The sequence below is a fragment of the Andrographis paniculata genome, unplaced genomic scaffold (assembly GCF_009805555.1).
Source record: "Andrographis paniculata isolate CXL003 unplaced genomic scaffold, ASM980555v1 Contig15END, whole genome shotgun sequence".
Classification (NCBI taxonomy): domain Eukaryota; kingdom Viridiplantae; phylum Streptophyta; class Magnoliopsida; order Lamiales; family Acanthaceae; genus Andrographis; species Andrographis paniculata.
The window spans coordinates 2,636,857-2,654,504 of NW_026137435.1; the positions used below are offsets into that span (position 1 = coordinate 2,636,857).

Sequence of the window (17,648 nt, forward strand, 5' to 3'; positions counted from 1 at the left end):
TATGGCTTTTTGTTACGATTTTCCGGCCGTAATAGAAAACAGTTTTTTTGAAAGTGTATGTCATTGAATCAAATAGACAAAACCGACGAAATGGCCCCAAAATCATCTGGATCGTGCATGAATTGAGACGCACCCACTACATTTAAATCAAATGCATTTGCAATAAATATCATGCATGCTTTATATCAAACACATACATAACGAGATGTACGAATGCCTACATGATATTATTTTTCTACATTTTTTTCATTTATATATTGTTAATGTATTAGCTTTGTTGTGTTAGGTTGTAAAAATGCAAGTCTTCGAAGTCCTAGAGTGTCATTTTGCTTATATTTTGTACTTTTGGTTATTGATATTGGATGTTCTTTAGAGTTGCGTTTTTTCAATTCCATTTGCTATTTTGTAGTAAGTTACTTGTACAAAATATATTGATATGGATATCATTTTGTAGATCGTAACGTTTTCTCTAATACAATAACTTAGTTACAATATTCTAATGCTATAATATATAAAAAAAATGCATTTGAAACTAATGCAGGGGTTTTTGAATTTGTTGGGCACACAAAACAAAAAAAAAAATTAGTCCGACTGGACGGCTGATCTTACAGAAATAGAAGACATCCGATTTTGGGGCAGTCTCAAATGGTAACCGACCAATTCCCTCAAATTCATAATATAATTAAAATAATTAAAAAATAATTAAAAAAAGTTAATTTTTTTAAAAAATTCATTTGTTGCACAGAAATAAATATATATATATATATTTATATAATTTATTATATTTGTTTCTCTCATCTTTCTATCCCAACCGACTACTGGACGGTTCTCCTCCTCTTTGTCATACAACCAATTCAGTATATATATCATTTTGTAGAAATTATTTTTAATAAAATAGAAAAAAAATTATCCAAAAAAAAAATATATTTTTAAATTGGTTGCGTTGAGTACAAAAAAAAATAAAAAAAAAAAATAATAATAATAATAATTAATAATAATAATAATATTATTATTAATTATTATTATTATTATTATAATAATGGCAGTAGAATTCTGGATGTGTCTGAATATAAGCCAAACGGCCGATACAGAGGTCGGACAAGATGAAGTCGCGCGAAGAAAGAAGTATCGGCAGACACTGAGGTCGGACAGGATAAGGTCGGGCAAAGAAGAAGTATCGGCAGACACGGAGGTCGGACAGGAGAGGAAGTCGGGCGAAGAAGGATGAGACGGCCGATGCGAAGGTCGCTTGATTGGTTGTTCAGCCGAGTGAAGGAACTAGATGGTGGTCGCTTGATTGCGCGACCAATGAATCGTCTGGACGAATGGTTGTTCAACCGATTGAAGGGACCAGAGGGTGGTCGCTTTATGGGGCGATCAGTGAGTCGTTTGGTCTAGCGACGAGTTAGTATCTGGATTGGTCGGTTGGTCAATCGTTGGGTTATGCGGTAGGTTCAGTCGGTCGGCTTGCAGTCTGTCTAAAGTACGCTGGGCGGTTGAATAGTCGTTCGGGACTAACCGTTCATTTAAGGTGGTAAGGTGTTCAGAGGCGGTCGCCCAAGCCAGTTGAATGTTGAAACTGGCGCGAGCGGTTGGTGAGTCGGTAACACACGTGTCGACAGAGGAGAACCTTGTGGGCGGTTGAAAGCTGTTGTTGTAACCGGCCGGATATTGGTTGGTTGCACAGATATAAAAAATATATATTTATATAATTTATTATATATTTTTCTCTCATCGTTTTATTCCAACCGACTACTTACTGGAAGGTTCTCCTCCTCTTTGTCATCCGACCAATTCAATATATATATTCATTTTGTAGAAAATAATTTTTTAATAAAATAGAAAAAAAATATCCAAAGAAAAATATATATTTTTTTAAATTGGTTGGTTGCACAGATATAAAAAATATATATTTATATAATTTATTATATAATTTACTGGAAGGTTCTCCTCCTCTTTATCATCCGACCAATTCAGTATATATATTCATTTGGTAGAAAATAATTTTTTAATAAAATATAAAAATATCCAAAGAAAAATATATATATTTTTAAATTGGTTGGTTGCACAGATATAAAAAATATATATTTATATAATTTATTATATATTTTTCTCTTCTCTTTCTATTCCAACCGACTACTTATTTGATGGTTCTCCTCCTCTTTGTCATCCGACAAATTCAGTATATATTCATTTTGTAGAAAATAATTTTTTAATAAAATAGAAAAAAATATCCAAAGGAAAATATATATACATTTAAATTTGTTGGTTGCACAGATATAAAAAATATATATTTTTATAATTTATTATATATTTTTCTCCCCTCTTTTTATTTCAACCGACTACTTACTGGACGGTTCTCCTCCTCTTTGTCATCCAAAAATTCAGTATATATATTCATTTTGTAAAAAATAATTTTTTAATAAAATAGAAAAAAATATATCCAATAGGAAAATATATATATTTTTTAAATTGGTTGGTTGCACAGATATAAAAAATATATTTATATAATTTATTATATATTTTTCTCTCATCTTTCTATTCAAACCGACTACTTACTGGACGGTTCTCCTCCTCTTTGTCATCCGGCCAATTCAGTATATATATTCATTTTGTATAAAATAATTTTTTAATAAAATAGAAAAAAAATTATCCAAACGAAAATATATATTTTTTAAAATTGGTTGGTTGCATAGATATAAAAAATATATATTTATATAATTTATTATATATTTTTCTCTCATATTTCTATTCCAACCGACTACTTACTAGACGGTTCTCCTCCTCTTTGTCATCCGACCAATTCAGTATATATATTCATTTTGTAGAAAATAATTTTTTAATAAAATAGAAAAAAAATATCCAAAGAAAAATATATATTTTTTTAAATTGGTTGGTTGCACAGATATAAAAAATATATATTTATATAATTTATTATATATTTTTCTCTCCTCTTTCTATTCCAACCGACTACTTACTGGACGGTTCTCCTCCTCTTTGTCATCCGACCAATTCAGTATATATATTCATTTTGTAGAAAATAATTTTTTAATAAAATAGAAAAAAAAATATCCAAAGAAAAATATTTTTTTTTTTAAATGGGTTGGTTGCACAGATATAAAAAAAAAATATTTATATAATTTATTATATATTTTTCTCTTCTCTTTCTATTCCAACCGACTACTTACTGGACGTTTCTCCTCCTCTTTGTCATCCGACCAATTCAGTATATATATTCATTTTGTAGAAAATATTTTTTTAATAAAATAGAAAAAAAATATCCAAAGGAAAATATATATTTTTTTAAATTGGTTGGTTGCACAGATATAAAAAATATATATTTATATAATTTATTATATATTTTTCTCTTCTCTTTCTATTGCAACCGAATACTTACTGGACGTTTCTCCTCCTCTTTGTCATCCAACCAATTCAGTATATATATTCATTTTGTAGAAAATACTTTTTTAATAAAATATAAAAATATCCAAAGAAAAATATATATATTTTTTAAATTGGTTGGTTGCACAGATATAAAAAATATATATTTATATAATTTGTTATATATTTTTCTCTCCTCTTTCTATTCCAACATACTACTTACTGGACGGTTCTCCTCCTCTTTGTCATCCAACCAATTCAGTATATATATTCATTTTGTAGAAAATAATTTTTAATAAATTAAAAAGAATATATCCAAAGAAAAATATATATATTTTTAAATTGGTTGGTTGCATAGATATAAAAAATATATACTTATATAATTTATTATATAATTTTCTCTCCTCTTTCTATTGCAACCGACTATTTACTGGACTGTTCTCCTCTTCTTTGTCATCCGACCAATTCAATATATATATTCATTTTGTAGAAAATAATTTTTTAATAAAATAGAAAAAAAATATCCGAAGAAAAATATATATATTTTTAAATTGTTTAGTTGCACAGATATAAAAAATTATATATCTATATAATTTGTTATTTATTTTTCTCTCATCTTTCTATTCCAACTGACTACTTACTGGACGGTTCTCCCCCTCTTTGTCATCCGACCAATTCAATATATATATTCATTTTGTAGAAAATAATTTTTTAATAAAATAGAAAAAAAAATATCCAAAGGAAAATATATATTTTTTTAAATTGGTTGTTTGCCCAGATATAAAAAAATATATATTTATATAATTTATTATATATTTTTCTCTCATCTTTCTATTCAAACCGACTACTTACTGGACGGTTCTCCTCCTCTTTGTTATCCGGCCAATTTAGTATATATATTCATTTTGTAGAAAATAATTTTTTAATAAAATAAAAAAAAATATCCAAAGGAAAATATATATTTTTTTAAATTGGTTGGTTGCACAGATATAAAAAATATATTTTTATATAATTTACGGTTCTCCTCCTCTTTGTCATCCAACCAATTCAGTATATATATTCATTTTGTAGAAAATAATTTTTTAATAAAATAAAAAAAAATTTCAAATGAAAAAATATATATTTTTAAATTGGTTGGTTGCACAGATATAAAAAATATATTTTTATATAATTTACGGTTCTCCTCCTCTTTGTCATCCAACCAATTCAGTATATATATTCATTTTGTAGAAAATAATTTTTTAATAAAATTCAAAAAAAAATATCCAAAGAAAAATATATATACTTTTAAAATGGTTGGTTGCACAGATATAAAAAATATATATTTATATAATTTATTATATATTTTTCTCTTCTCTTTCTATTCCAACCGACTACTTACTAGACGGTTCTCCTCCTCTTTGTCATCCGACCAATTCAATATATATATTCATTTTGTAAAAAATAATTTTTTAATAAAATAGAAAAAAAAATATCCAAAGGAAAATATATATTTTTTTAAATCGGTTGGTTGAACAGATATAAAAAATATATGTTGATATAATTTATTATATATTTTTCTCTCCTCTTTCTATTCCAACTGACTACTTACTTACTGGATGGTTCTCCTCCTCTTTATCATCCGACCAATTCAATATATATATATTCATTTTGTAGAAAATAAGTTTTTAATAAAATAGAAAAAAAATATCCAAAAGTAAATATATATTTTTTTAAATTGGTTGGTTGTACAGATATAAAAAATATATATATATATATAATTTATTATATTTATTTCTCTCATTTTCTACCCTAACCGACTACCTACTGGACGGTTCTCCTCCTTGACCAATTCAGCATATATATCATTTTGTAGAGAATAATTTTTTAATAAAATAGAAAAAAAATTATCCAAAAAAAAGTAATTTTTTTTTTAAAAAATTGATTGGTTGCACAAATATAAAAAAATATAAATTTCTATCATTTATTATTGTTACGTAAGAAAAAAAAAACCAATGTGCATGGTTTTCGAGAATGGGTCTGTTAATGACAATGAGATCCTAAATGAGTTTGAATATAAGCCAAACGGCCTAAGTGTTATTAAGAAATGGGTTTTGTTCGGGAGAAACCTGTGATTAAGAGGTCGGGCTAAGAAGGGAAAACAATATACACTCAGGTTGGGTGGCATATAGGTCGAACAAAAGGAAGACGGGCGAAGAAAGATGAAACGGCCAATACGGAGGTCGGACAAAAGGAAGACGGACGAAGAAAGATGAGGGCCGATACGGAAGTCGGACAAAAGGAAGACGGACGAAGAAAGATGAGGGCCGATACGGAAGTCGGAAAAAAGGAAGACGGGCGAAGTAAGATAAGATGGCAGACACGGAGGATGGACAAGAGGAAAGGTCTGTTAATTGGTCGTTTAATTAAGCGACCTGTTAGTCGCCTGATCGATTGGCCGGTCATTTGGTCAAACAGTAGTTCAGTCGCTTGAAAGGGCGGTCAATAGGTCGCTTGATTGGGCGATCTATGAATCGTCTGGACGAATGGTTGTTCAGCCGTTTGAAGGGACTGAATGGTGGTCTCTCGAGTGGGCGACTGATTAGTCGTTTGTTCTAGCGACTTGGTAGTAACTGGATTGGTCGGTTGGTCGCCGTCAACCGCCCACTAAATCCTTCTCCATTGACACGTGGCTTTAACCGTCTCACCAACCGCATAACCCAATGATTGACCAACCGACTAATCCAGATACTAACTGGTCGCTAGACCAAACGACTCATTCGTCCCCACCAAGTGACCACCATCTGGTCTCTTCAATCGGCTGAACAACCATTCGTCCAGCCGATTCAATGGTCGCCCAATCAAGCGACCAACTGACCGCCCTTTCACTTGTCTGATCTCCGGGTCGGCCGTCTCATCCTTCTTCGCCCAACCTCCTTTTGACCAACCTCCGTGTCTGCCATCTCATCTTTCTTCACCCAACTTTATTTCGTCCGACCTCCGTCTCGTCCCTCATCTTTCTTCGCCCGTCTTCCTTTTGTCCGACTTCCGTGTCGTCCGTCTCATCCTTCTTCGCCCGATTTCCTCTTTTGACCGTCCTCCGTATCGGCCGTCTCATCCTTCTTCGCCCGACCTTATCTTCTCCGACCTCCTTTAAGATCCTGCTACCATTATTATTATTATTATTATTTTTTGTACTCAACAGTAATATTTAGATAGTTTAAATGAAACTTATATTAATTTCAATTATACATATAAAAAATTTAATGCTACCAATACTACGCACGCGTAGCGCGCTAACGAGCACTAGTATATATATACATGCAATAGCAATCAAATGCACGCGTGCATGTATTTTACCATATTTTATGCATTAATTTAATTTATGCACATTCATGTGAGTGAGTATTCTATTTCAATCATATATGTTTATAAATGCATGTTTGGGCTCATATTTTGGTTTAACCAAATTTATTTTTTTGGGTTTTGATTTCAACAAAAAAAAAAAAAAAAATTGTTATTCAATCAAGCTCCGGAGCAATATAGACTTTGTCAAGTTTAATATTTACCAAGCTTAAGCCTCAACTCACGACCAATAATGGTACAGGCAAGTGGTGCACGCCTGTCTCAGCACCATTTATATACCTTATACAGCTTATATGCATTTCAACTCAACGAATAATCGGTTTAAAAAAATTATAAATTTCATCGATTAAATAAATAATTAATTAACCGATTGTCCTTATGGACGTTATCCTGATTACCGGTAAATAGGTATCGAATAAGTCAAACCCTTCGATTTGTTTAAAGCCCTTTGCCACGATTCAGACTTTATATTTATCAATGGATCCATCAACTTTAAATTTCTTTTTCAGAATCTACTTACACCCTAAAGGTTTACAACCTTCGGATAAGTCAGTTAACACCCATGTGTTATTTTGCATGATGGATTTTATTTTACTGTCAATGGCTTCTTTCCAGAATGGAGCATCTAGACTAGACAGGGCTTCCTTGATCAATGTCGGTTCATTATCTAACATATATGTAACAAAATCTGGACCAAATATTTTCTCAACTTTGATCCTTTTGCTACGACGAGGTTTAGTAACCTCTTTATCAGGAATAGTCGTCCTTTTCCTTTTCTCACCACGTAGTGCTTCATCTACGGGTTCAGGACTAAGCTGGATCTTTTCTTTGTATGGGTAGATGTTCTCGAATAATAGAGCATTCCTCGATTATATCGCAGTTCCTTCGATCATTCTAGGAATGTCCGATTTATAACTATGAATCGATAAGTGTTACTATTCATCGCATATCCTATGATACACACTCTACCGTCTTCGGGCCGATAGCGACTTGCTTCGGAGACGGTACTTCCACTTTCGCGAGACACCTCCATATTTTTAAGTATTTGTATGAAGGTTTTCTACCTTTTCGTAATTCATAAGAAGTCACATCCTTACCTTTAAGTGGAATTTTGTTCATAATATAGTTTGCCGTTAGAACTGCTTCCCAACCCCCCGCGCAATTTTGGGATAATTCTGAACTAATCAACTAGGCATTCATTATTTATTTAAGGGTTCACTTTTTATATTCTGCGACCCCATTTGATTTAGGTGTATGAGCCGTAGTCTGATGAATTATACCACTTTCGTAATATAATTCTTCAAACGGAGCTACATAATCAATACGAACAGCTTTAATCTTATATTGAGATATGTTGGCTACAAGATTATGTTGGCTACAAGATTTTACATTAGGCGAAGCAATTTTAAATGCATAAATAACATACTATTTTTTCTTAATTAGAATTTTTATCCCACTTAATTTTTTTTTTTCTAATAAAATTTTAACGAAACGTATTCATTGTTTTCAATGGAATATAAGGGGGAAAGTATTATGACTAATCATATAAATTCATTGGTGTCATTTTTTGTTACATGGAAATTGTCATATCTCATTAATATGTGATGCGTTTTAATTACTATATTGTATTCGTGTCATTAAATGTAATATTCATAGCATATCTTACATTTTTGTAAATAGATACAATCAACTCATAACTTTCCTTTTATATATATATATATATCTTTCTAAAGTTTACCCGTCTATTTATATATATTTTTCATTCAAGACTAAATTTTTTATTTTACCATTTTAATTTGTCTAAATCAAAAAAATTTATTTTTTATTAAAAAAAAAAACTCTCAATTAAATATAAAAATATTCATATTTTTTATTTTTATATTATTTTTATTTTAATGTCAATGGTAAATAAACATTATACTACTTTATTACACTATATATCGATGAAATATTAATTTATTTTAATTTGCATTCAAAATCAAATCGGTCCCCACTCTAAATATCATTGTTATTATTTTTGTACGTCTCATTCAGAAATATTATTCTAAGAGTAATCATATACTAATATCAAAATATTTTTAATTTTTATTTCAAGTCAAAAGATAAAAATGTCAAAACTTTTTATATAGTTCCACTAACCAATGAAGTATTACTAATACCAGTGAAGTATATTCAAATGAAACGGAGAGAGTATATTTTATTTATTATATTATATATTCTCGTTGAAATTCATGAATTTCTTGATTTTAACATTCTTATATAAAAATAATATTTATAATTTATATAAAAATTAATATTTAATTGTTTTTGATAAAAAATAAATATTTTTCTATTAAGACGGAAAGAAAATAAAAAATATAGTTGGTGACGAAAGAAATACTGATATAACAACGAGAATAAAATGTAGTACCGGTGAATATCAACGGCACTATTTTCTGATTTATTTTTTTCTACGTATGTGTTATTAGGAACTCATAGTGCTTAGATCGACCAATGGCGAACTTCCACGTACCTGGTGCTGGGTGACTGGCTAAAGCTGTGCAACCTACGAGCTTCCTCTTGTTCAATGCGCACAACCTCTATCCCGGAGCAGCCGGTAAACAGTCAGCCTTCTGTTGGCTTGTCGAGTTGTCGTACGGGCCCCGAATGGTCCAAGCCCGGACCTTGAAATTGAATTCCATTCCCAGCACCATACCGTGTCGCGCGCACCATCCGCTGCTAATGGTGTTCTGTTGTTCTCAAGAATCTATTGTAGAGAGTCAAAATTCTCGAGAATTCATCGCAACAATCAAATTGAAGAGGTGATCGTCTGCCCAACTTGTTGTTTCTGACCTAATTTTTGGGGATCCAAGTGCTGGAAGGATAATTGGTTTCGACCTTCTTCGACTATTGGAAGAGAGATTGGGGAATTTTCCTCAATTGGGAATTGAGGTTTTTTCCTGACTACAAATACACTCTTTTATCTCTCTACTACTAATTTAATTTCTCTCCAATTTGAAATCGTTGTGCTGTGAATTCCTGCTAAGGAAGATTCGTAGTTGGATTCGAGGAAGGAGGAGATTTTGATCATTATGAAGTGTTTTAGCGTTTCGTGTGATTCATTTTTGATGTATTAGCGTGTAGTGGAAGAATTCAGGAGTTAAGAACAATTAGGTCTGCAGATGAACAACCAAAATCACTACCCTCCTCCTCCTCCTCCTCCTCCATACCCTTACAATCCCGGCTATGGCTACCCTCATGGTCCAGCACCTCCGAGTCAATACCCTAATCCAGGTTATGGTCCGCCGCCTCCTAGTTATCCCTCTTGTCCAGAGCCATATCCCTACCCACAGCAGCCCCATTATCCACCCCCTTATTCCCAATCACCTTCTGGTCATCTGAATTATGCATATCCAAATCCTTCAGCACCCTTTGCACCTCCTCCTGCACCCCACTACGCATCAGGCTATGGTTCCGACCCATACCAACATCATTTGTACCCTACTGTTCCAGCTCCTCCGCCATCGGCTCCTCCTCCATCATTGGATCCTCCTCACCCCATTCATCATAACCTTCAGCATCAACCATCTGGAAGATTGCAGCCTCCTCATATTCAAACTGAAAGTCCTCCAAAACCAAATGATCATTCCAACTATCCCCATTACCAAGGTGGTTCATTCTATGTGGATGATCCACTAGTGAACTCTAATAGATTGGATGATAGTTCCCCCAGTTATCCCTCTCTATACCCAAGAATAGATGATCAGTTAGAAAGTATGCATTTGTCTGATGCTCACCATAAGCCATCAGCACCAGCGTCGCCGCCAGGTCCGTCTTCTGCATTAATTGATCCCACTATGAAATTTCACTCTGGACCTTTGCCAAGGACTGATAAACTTGATATGGTGTCTTCGTATGGGTCTCACAGTAGCTCCTTTTCGAGGTTGGAGCAATCTCAGCTGGGCAAGGCAGATTCATTCTCAAGTACCAATGTTTCATATGGGTTAGGCATGCAGCTTGTGCCAGCTTCACCTTCTAAATCATCGCTGAAGGTCTTGCTCTTACATGGGAACCTGGATATATGGGTATATGAAGCGAAAAACCTCCCAAACATGGATATGTTTCACAAAACCTTAGGGGATATGTTCAACAGATTACCTGGTAACATGAGCAGCAAAATTGAAGGGCAAATGAAAAATAAGATTACAAGTGATCCGTATGTATCCATAACTGTAACAGGTGCTGCTATTGCGAGGACTTATGTGATAAGCAATAGTGAAGATCCTGTTTGGAATCAAAATTTTGTAGTTCCGGTGGCTCATCATGCTGCAGAAGTGAACTTTGTTGTGAAGGATAGCGATGTTGTAGGGTCACAATTGATAGGCACAGTGTCAATTCCAGTTGAGCATATCTATGGAGGAGAAAAAATCCAGGGATTTTTTCCAATTCTTAATGCTAGCGGAAAGCCCTGTAAACCCGGGGCTGTTCTGCGCCTAGAAATACAGTATTATCCAATGGAGCAATTGAGCATTTACCATAATGGAGTTGGAGCTGGTCCAAATTATGTGGGAGCTCCTGGGACATACTTTCCTCTTAGGAGAGGTGGGACAGTTACCCTCTATCAAGACGCTCATGTACCTGATGGTAGCCTCCCGATTTTGAAGCTTGATAATGGGATGCATTATGTCCATGGGAAATGTTGGCATGACATTTTTGATGCCATACGGAATGCACGCCGCCTGGTTTACATTACTGGATGGTCAGTATGGCACAAAGTTAGACTTATTAGGGATGGGGAGTCAGTATCGAACTACACTTTGGGTGAGCTTCTGAAGTCAAAATCTCAGGAAGGTGTAAGAGTGTTGCTGCTTGTGTGGGATGATCCAACATCCAGAAACATACTTGGCTACAAAACAGTATGTGTTTGACTTCCGCCAAACATGGCATCCTGAAGCTGCATAATATTATTATTATTTTTTATCATTAATCTCAGAATGTGTTGAAATATGCTGGTGATGTGTGAATTTATATCAGCATAATGAGAAATCATTGCGGCTTATGAAATCTAAACAACAGTTGTGGATCAATCCTGAAATTTTCCCGCCCCAAAATACTTTTCTTGAATTGGGAAAATAAAAGCCACTAATATGCAGGCATGAGAAAATATAGATGATATTCAACCATTACGTTGTTAGAGAAATATTTTTGAAACAATAATTTATGAGTTAGACCGCTTGATGATCGTTGATCAAATTGACTTTCCAATCTTACTGGTCTTAAGTTTTCCGTTATTTAGCTGTTTGTCATCCATTTTTGGAAATAATTGATTTGATGTGTTGAATCAGATTTCTAGTTGGTGCTCATTTATCATTTTTGTCTTGTGTTGCTAAGTGTAGTCTAACTTGATTTAATTGCATCTACAGTATTGTGTGTGATCAGTAATGTCTTGCTTGAGTAAAATTACATTTTAATTTTCTAAAGCATCCCTGATCCTTATATAATCAGGATGGAGTCATGCAAACTCATGATGAAGAAACTCGTCGTTTTTTTAAACACTCTTCTGTTCAAGTACTGCTATGTCCTCGAGCAGCAGGAAAAAAACACAGCTGGGTTAAGCAGAGGGTATGGTTCCTTTTGCATCTTTAATATTTGCTTCTCATTCTAATCTGTGATATTGATGCAATGCACACAACACATATCACTTGATTTGCTTCAAGGTTTTTGCTAGTTTGTTTGATTTTTGGTTCTTGAGTAGTAAATCAGTAATATGCATATTGATAGCATGCCTAGGACTGGTCATTCCGTGGTTAACTGTCGGCAATGTTGTGAAATAGAATCTGATTAGTTGATAAATGTTAGGAATGTTGGCAATGTTGTTTGACCTTAACTTTTTTAAGTTGAGGCACATGCAGGAATTCTCACAGATAAGTAGAAGCTGAATGCTAATGATCTGAGTATAATTATTGTATTGTATTGTATTGTTTATGCGTGGAGTTGAGAATCTGAAAATTCCTTAAACAGATGCCAGCCTGATAGTGTTCTGTGAAGGGGATAAGCAATGGATGAAAATCTTGATTGTATTTTCTATGCTGTGTCATCTAATGACGTTCACAATGTACTCTGGACATTTCTTAATTGATTTGGATCAAACTAAATGGTCCTAGTAATGAACATGATGACTTCACTGATGCTTTCGGTAAAATAAGAGTGAAAATACTATTTTACATTTGAAAAATATATTCATGGCTGGGAGTAATTTTCAGAAAATTGGAAGCGGACGCCATCTCTTACATTAAAATGGGTAGAATATACATGAGTTGTGTCCTGCTTGTAAGTCATTGTCTTCAGAAACTATAGATGACTGATGCTATTTAGCTGTAAATTAGGTTTGTTTGATTGAAACACACTCATCCTTTTCTCACTCTATTTATGTATTTCTTTCTTATTGCAGGAATATCTGTTTCTTTTAGCATGTTAGCCACTTTATTTAACTTAGAAGTTTTTATTTGAGATTTATTATCTCGACCTCTTGACTTGATACATGACATGTTTAATGTCTTGCAATTGCATAACTAGGAAGTTGAAGTCATTTATACTCACCATCAGAAAACTGTGATAGTGGATGCTGATGCTGGGAATAACAGAAGAAGAATAATTGCTTTCGTGGGAGGACTGGACTTGTGTGATGGCAGATATGATACTCCTCAGCATCATATTTTTAGAACACTGCAAACACTGCATTCAGATGACTACCATAACCCAACTTTTGCTGTAATTCTTTTCTCCTGTCTCTATTGCGTGATATATTATTAAAATGCTAATCTCTATCCAAGGTTTATAAATATTGTTCTGTTTCTGATCATCCAACCGTTAACCGTCTCATAAAATGATTTTATTTTCTTGGTGAAAATATGCATGTGTATTTTGAGAAAATAATGTGCTGCAAACAGAATTGCATCTCTATTTCTTGATTAATTTCAGTACATGAACAGGGGAACGTTGATGGCTGTCCAAGAGAACCATGGCATGACTTGCACAGTAAAATTGATGGCCCAGCAGCATATGATGTTCTGAAAAATTTTGAGGAGCGATGGCAGAAAGCTTCAAAGCGCCATGGAATTAAAAAACTAAAGATGTCAGATGACGATGCCTTGCTTCGATTAGACAGGATGCCTGAAATATTAGAGATATCTGATGCTCCTTGTTTACATGAAGACCATCCTGAGGCTTGGCATGTTCAGGTAAATTGGTGATTGACCTTTAGTGGATTCAATGTCATTTGGTTCATTGTCGTTTGATGAGATTTTTTATCCAAACAATTGTCCTTGCCCTTTACTTTCAGTTATTAGTTTTACGTGTTGTCTTTGTTTTTTTTCCAGAAAAATCCCGCATTGAAATATAGTATTAAATATCTCAGCATTACCTTAATATTGTAGAAATGGGCTTACAATGTTCAGTTTTGATATGTCATTCAGGTGTTTCGATCCATCGATTCAAATTCTGTCAAAGGTTTTCCAAAGGATCCTAAGGATGGTCCAGCACGTGTGAGTAAAAAAACATGATTCTTTGCAAACAATTAAATGGCTACAAGTACTTTTACTTGTATAACATTGTTACCACATTGGAACAGAACCTCGTGTGTGGGAAGAATGTTCTTATTGATATGAGCATACATACAGCATATGTGAAAGCCATTCGAGCTGCCCAACATTTCATTTATATTGAAAATCAGTACTTTATTGGGTCCTCATACAATTGGAGTCAACACAAGGGTGTTGGTAAGTGCAGTATTCATCATTTCAATTATTATTACCAATTTTATTTATTTATTAATATCCTCCATACTTAAACTGGCTTTGTTTGTGGAGGTCATATTTTGCAAAAAAAAAAATGTATATGGAAGTTACAAGGATATATTTCCATGCATATCTTGTTCTTTCGGTTGCTGTTCTATATGCCTTGATCTGCTACAATTATATGGTTATTGAAACAGTTGTGCTGCCTGATCATAGGGACCATTTTCGGAAATTTATTGTTGCCATCCTTTCAAAGTTATTAAAGTGCTAATTCATGGTTCCGGTAGTGTTCAATTGCCCACAGCTATGCAATTTGAAAGCATTTTGATTTTGTGCAGGTGCTGATAACTTGATCCCAATGGAAATTGCACTAAAAATAGCTGAAAAAATTAGAGCACGGGAGAGGTTTGCCGCTTATATCGTCATCCCTATGTGGCCAGAAGGCAATCCAACAGGAGCTCCTACACAAAGGATTTTATTCTGGCAGGTATGCACGTTCAAATTTCCAGTGGTTTGTCAAATCAGTCATGTGATGTTATATATCATAATAATATGTATATATTCTGTTCCTTGGTTTCTGAGGTACAAACTGAATGAACAAAATTTGCCATTTAAACTGCCCTTCTTCAGCCTACAATTATATTTACATTTGCCTTGATTGTTTTTCTATTTTTGTCCTTCTTTTTTCTTTCTTTAGAATAAAACAATGCAAATGATGTACGAAACCATATACAAAGCCTTAGTGGAGGTTGAGCTTGAGACTACTCACTCACCGCAAGATTATTTGAACTTTTTCTGCCTTGGAAATCGTGAAGCCGTTGATGCAGGCACCTCGGTTGAGAGTCCGCCTGCTGCAAACACTCCTCAGGTATTATATTCTGCATTTCTGTTTGTAAAATTAAATTTCATACTCTTCAAAAAAATTTATATTAGCAGCTGCCTGAAAAGGAGAGGTTCTAAGATTCTTACTTCCCCGTATTCTAATGCAACAGTCTCTGCTTTTGAGGAATACCTTCTACACATCCTTTTAATTTTCTTTGGTACATTATTCACCAATTTTAAATACATTTTTATTTCAGGGATTGTGCAGGAAAAGCCGCAGATTTATGATTTATGTTCATTCTAAAGGTATGATTGTGGACGACGAGTATGTGATAATAGGGTCTGCAAACATTAATCAACGGTCTATGGAGGGTACTCGGGACACTGAAATAGCAATGGGAGCCTATCAACCTCATTACACATGGGCAAGAAAATTATCAAGTCCACAAGGACAGGTAACTGAGTGTTCGATCAAATTGAAATCAATTCAGTAGAACATAAACTTAGGGACACAATTCATTAAACTGAAGCCCTCTCTATGACTCTGATAAACTGTATCTCTGACTTTACATAATACAGATATATGGATATAGAATGTCCCTATGGGCCGAACACCTCGGATTCCTGGAGGACTGTTTTACTCAACCAGAGTCTCTCGAATGCGTGCAACGTGTTAGGTCTTTGGGTGAGGCCAACTGGGAGCAATTTGCATCCCCCACAGTTTCTGAAATGAGAGGACACCTCCTCAAGTACCCTGTTGAGGTTGACCAGAAGGGCAAAGTCAAGCCTCTTAAGGGATGCGAAACATTCCCTGATGTCGGAGGGAACATAGTCGGTTCCTTCATCGCCATACAGGAAAACCTTACCATCTAACTTCTCATAACCATTGCTGCCATGCTCGGTATGTTTCTGCTTTAATCTGAAGTGGCGATTTTCTTTCTTTTTTTTTTTTTCTTCATCTTTGTGTTATTGAATGTTTATTACTTCATTGAGGAAAGATATTCCAGTTTTGGTATTGATTACATACATTTGTGTGTGTAATATAATAGGGAAAATGATGGCTTCACTCTCAAGAATCCCTACTTCTTTGGTGTACATTCCTTGACTTTGAGGTTTCTATTTAAATTTTCTGTCTGTGTAATGTAATCATTGGGAAATTATCTTGGCTTTGCACTTAGACTTGATTGAATTTTAGTTATGTATGTATGTATGTATGTATGTAGATACATATAATTAGGACAAGTGCATAAACTTTTTAGGGTCCATTTGTTTGAGCACTAGATTGTTTGAAGTTATGGTTTTGGTCTTGCACTATTTTACTTTTTATTTTTTTATTACTACTGTTGGTTTGTTTGAGCTCTTAGAGGTGTTTGTAGAGAATTAACTTTATTTATTTGTGCGTGTGTATGTTTTGATTGTGTTCTAACTATTGATATTTTTAGAGTAAAATAGATGTGTTGTACGCATAATAAATACGTGTACATAAATGGATGCTTTTGATCAATTATGGGTAGAGGCTACTTAGAGATCTTGTTGGTATTTTTGTAGTCATCTACTATCCTTTCTATTTATTATATATATATATATATATGTATGTTTCACAATGTAATAAATGCATGAACAAAAGAAATAAACACTCCACAATTACTTCTCCTTTCTCACGTGTCTCTCTCTCTCTTTTACTTATATATATGTATACATATATAGCATATTTATTATATAGATAATATTATATTATTGCATGCACACATATACATATATATATACACCCACACTCATAGCATATACCTACTACATAAATTATAATATATATGAATAAAATATATAAAATAGTAGTTAGCGATAGATGTCCGGGATAAAAATTCCCCGAGCCTAGATCGTGCAAAGGCCATGATTTTTTTGTGCCATCACATCGATGAGGCACTGAAAATGCAGATGTCACACTGGAATCTCCATTTGAATTGTGGGAGAAATTGAAAGAAAGATACGAATATATAAGGCTGACTATGTTGCCAAGAGCACGAAGCGAATGGCAAAGCCTACAGCTTCAAGACTTTAAAATAGTCCAAAAATATAATTTTATCATGTTTAAAATAACATCACAACTGCCTCACTGTAGCGAAAATATATCTGAATCTGATATGATAGAGAAAACTTTCTCCACTTTTCATGCCTCTAACATAGTTTACAGTAGCAGTATCGCGAAAGAGGCTTCTAGAAATATTCTGATCTGATCACATGTCTCTTGCTAGCTTTTGCTGGCAGAACAAAATAATGAATTACTGTTGAAAAATCACGAATCTCGGCCGAAAAGTGCAAATTCAT

General features: G+C 33.6%; 1 protein-coding gene across 2 annotated transcripts; it reads left to right on the forward strand.

Annotated features, from left to right (window-relative positions):
• The first annotated feature begins 9,381 nt into the window (after positions 1–9,381).
• LOC127261187 (phospholipase D gamma 1-like) lies at positions 9,382–16,630 on the forward strand. Of its 2 annotated transcripts, XM_051289433.1 has the most exons (11): positions 9,382–11,621; positions 12,211–12,327; positions 13,282–13,476; positions 13,698–13,946; positions 14,181–14,249; positions 14,336–14,483; positions 14,840–14,988; positions 15,199–15,369; positions 15,581–15,778; positions 15,903–16,224; positions 16,373–16,630. In XM_051289433.1, exons 1-10 carry the CDS (start codon positions 9,888–9,890, stop codon positions 16,194–16,196), a joined length of 3,324 nt encoding a protein of 1,107 aa, XP_051145390.1. In that variant the 5' UTR covers positions 9,382–9,887; the 3' UTR covers positions 16,197–16,224; positions 16,373–16,630. The 2 variants fall into 2 exon arrangements, with proteins under 2 accessions (XP_051145390.1, XP_051145382.1); XM_051289425.1 differs by having other exon boundaries at positions 15,903–16,630.
• The last annotated feature ends 1,018 nt before the right edge of the window (positions 16,631–17,648 follow it).

Bases quoted from the DNA above. Each gene is read 5' to 3' on its own strand.
- LOC127261187 (XM_051289425.1), top strand. From the start codon at position 9,888: ATGAACAACCAAAATCACTACCCTCCTCCTCCTCCTCCTCCTCCATAC. The intron at 11,622-12,210 runs GTATGTGTTTGA...TTATATAATCAG, and splicing joins ACATACTTGGCTACAAAACA to GATGGAGTCATGCAAACTCA. The intron at 15,779-15,902 runs GTAACTGAGTGT...TACATAATACAG, and splicing joins TATCAAGTCCACAAGGACAG to ATATATGGATATAGAATGTC.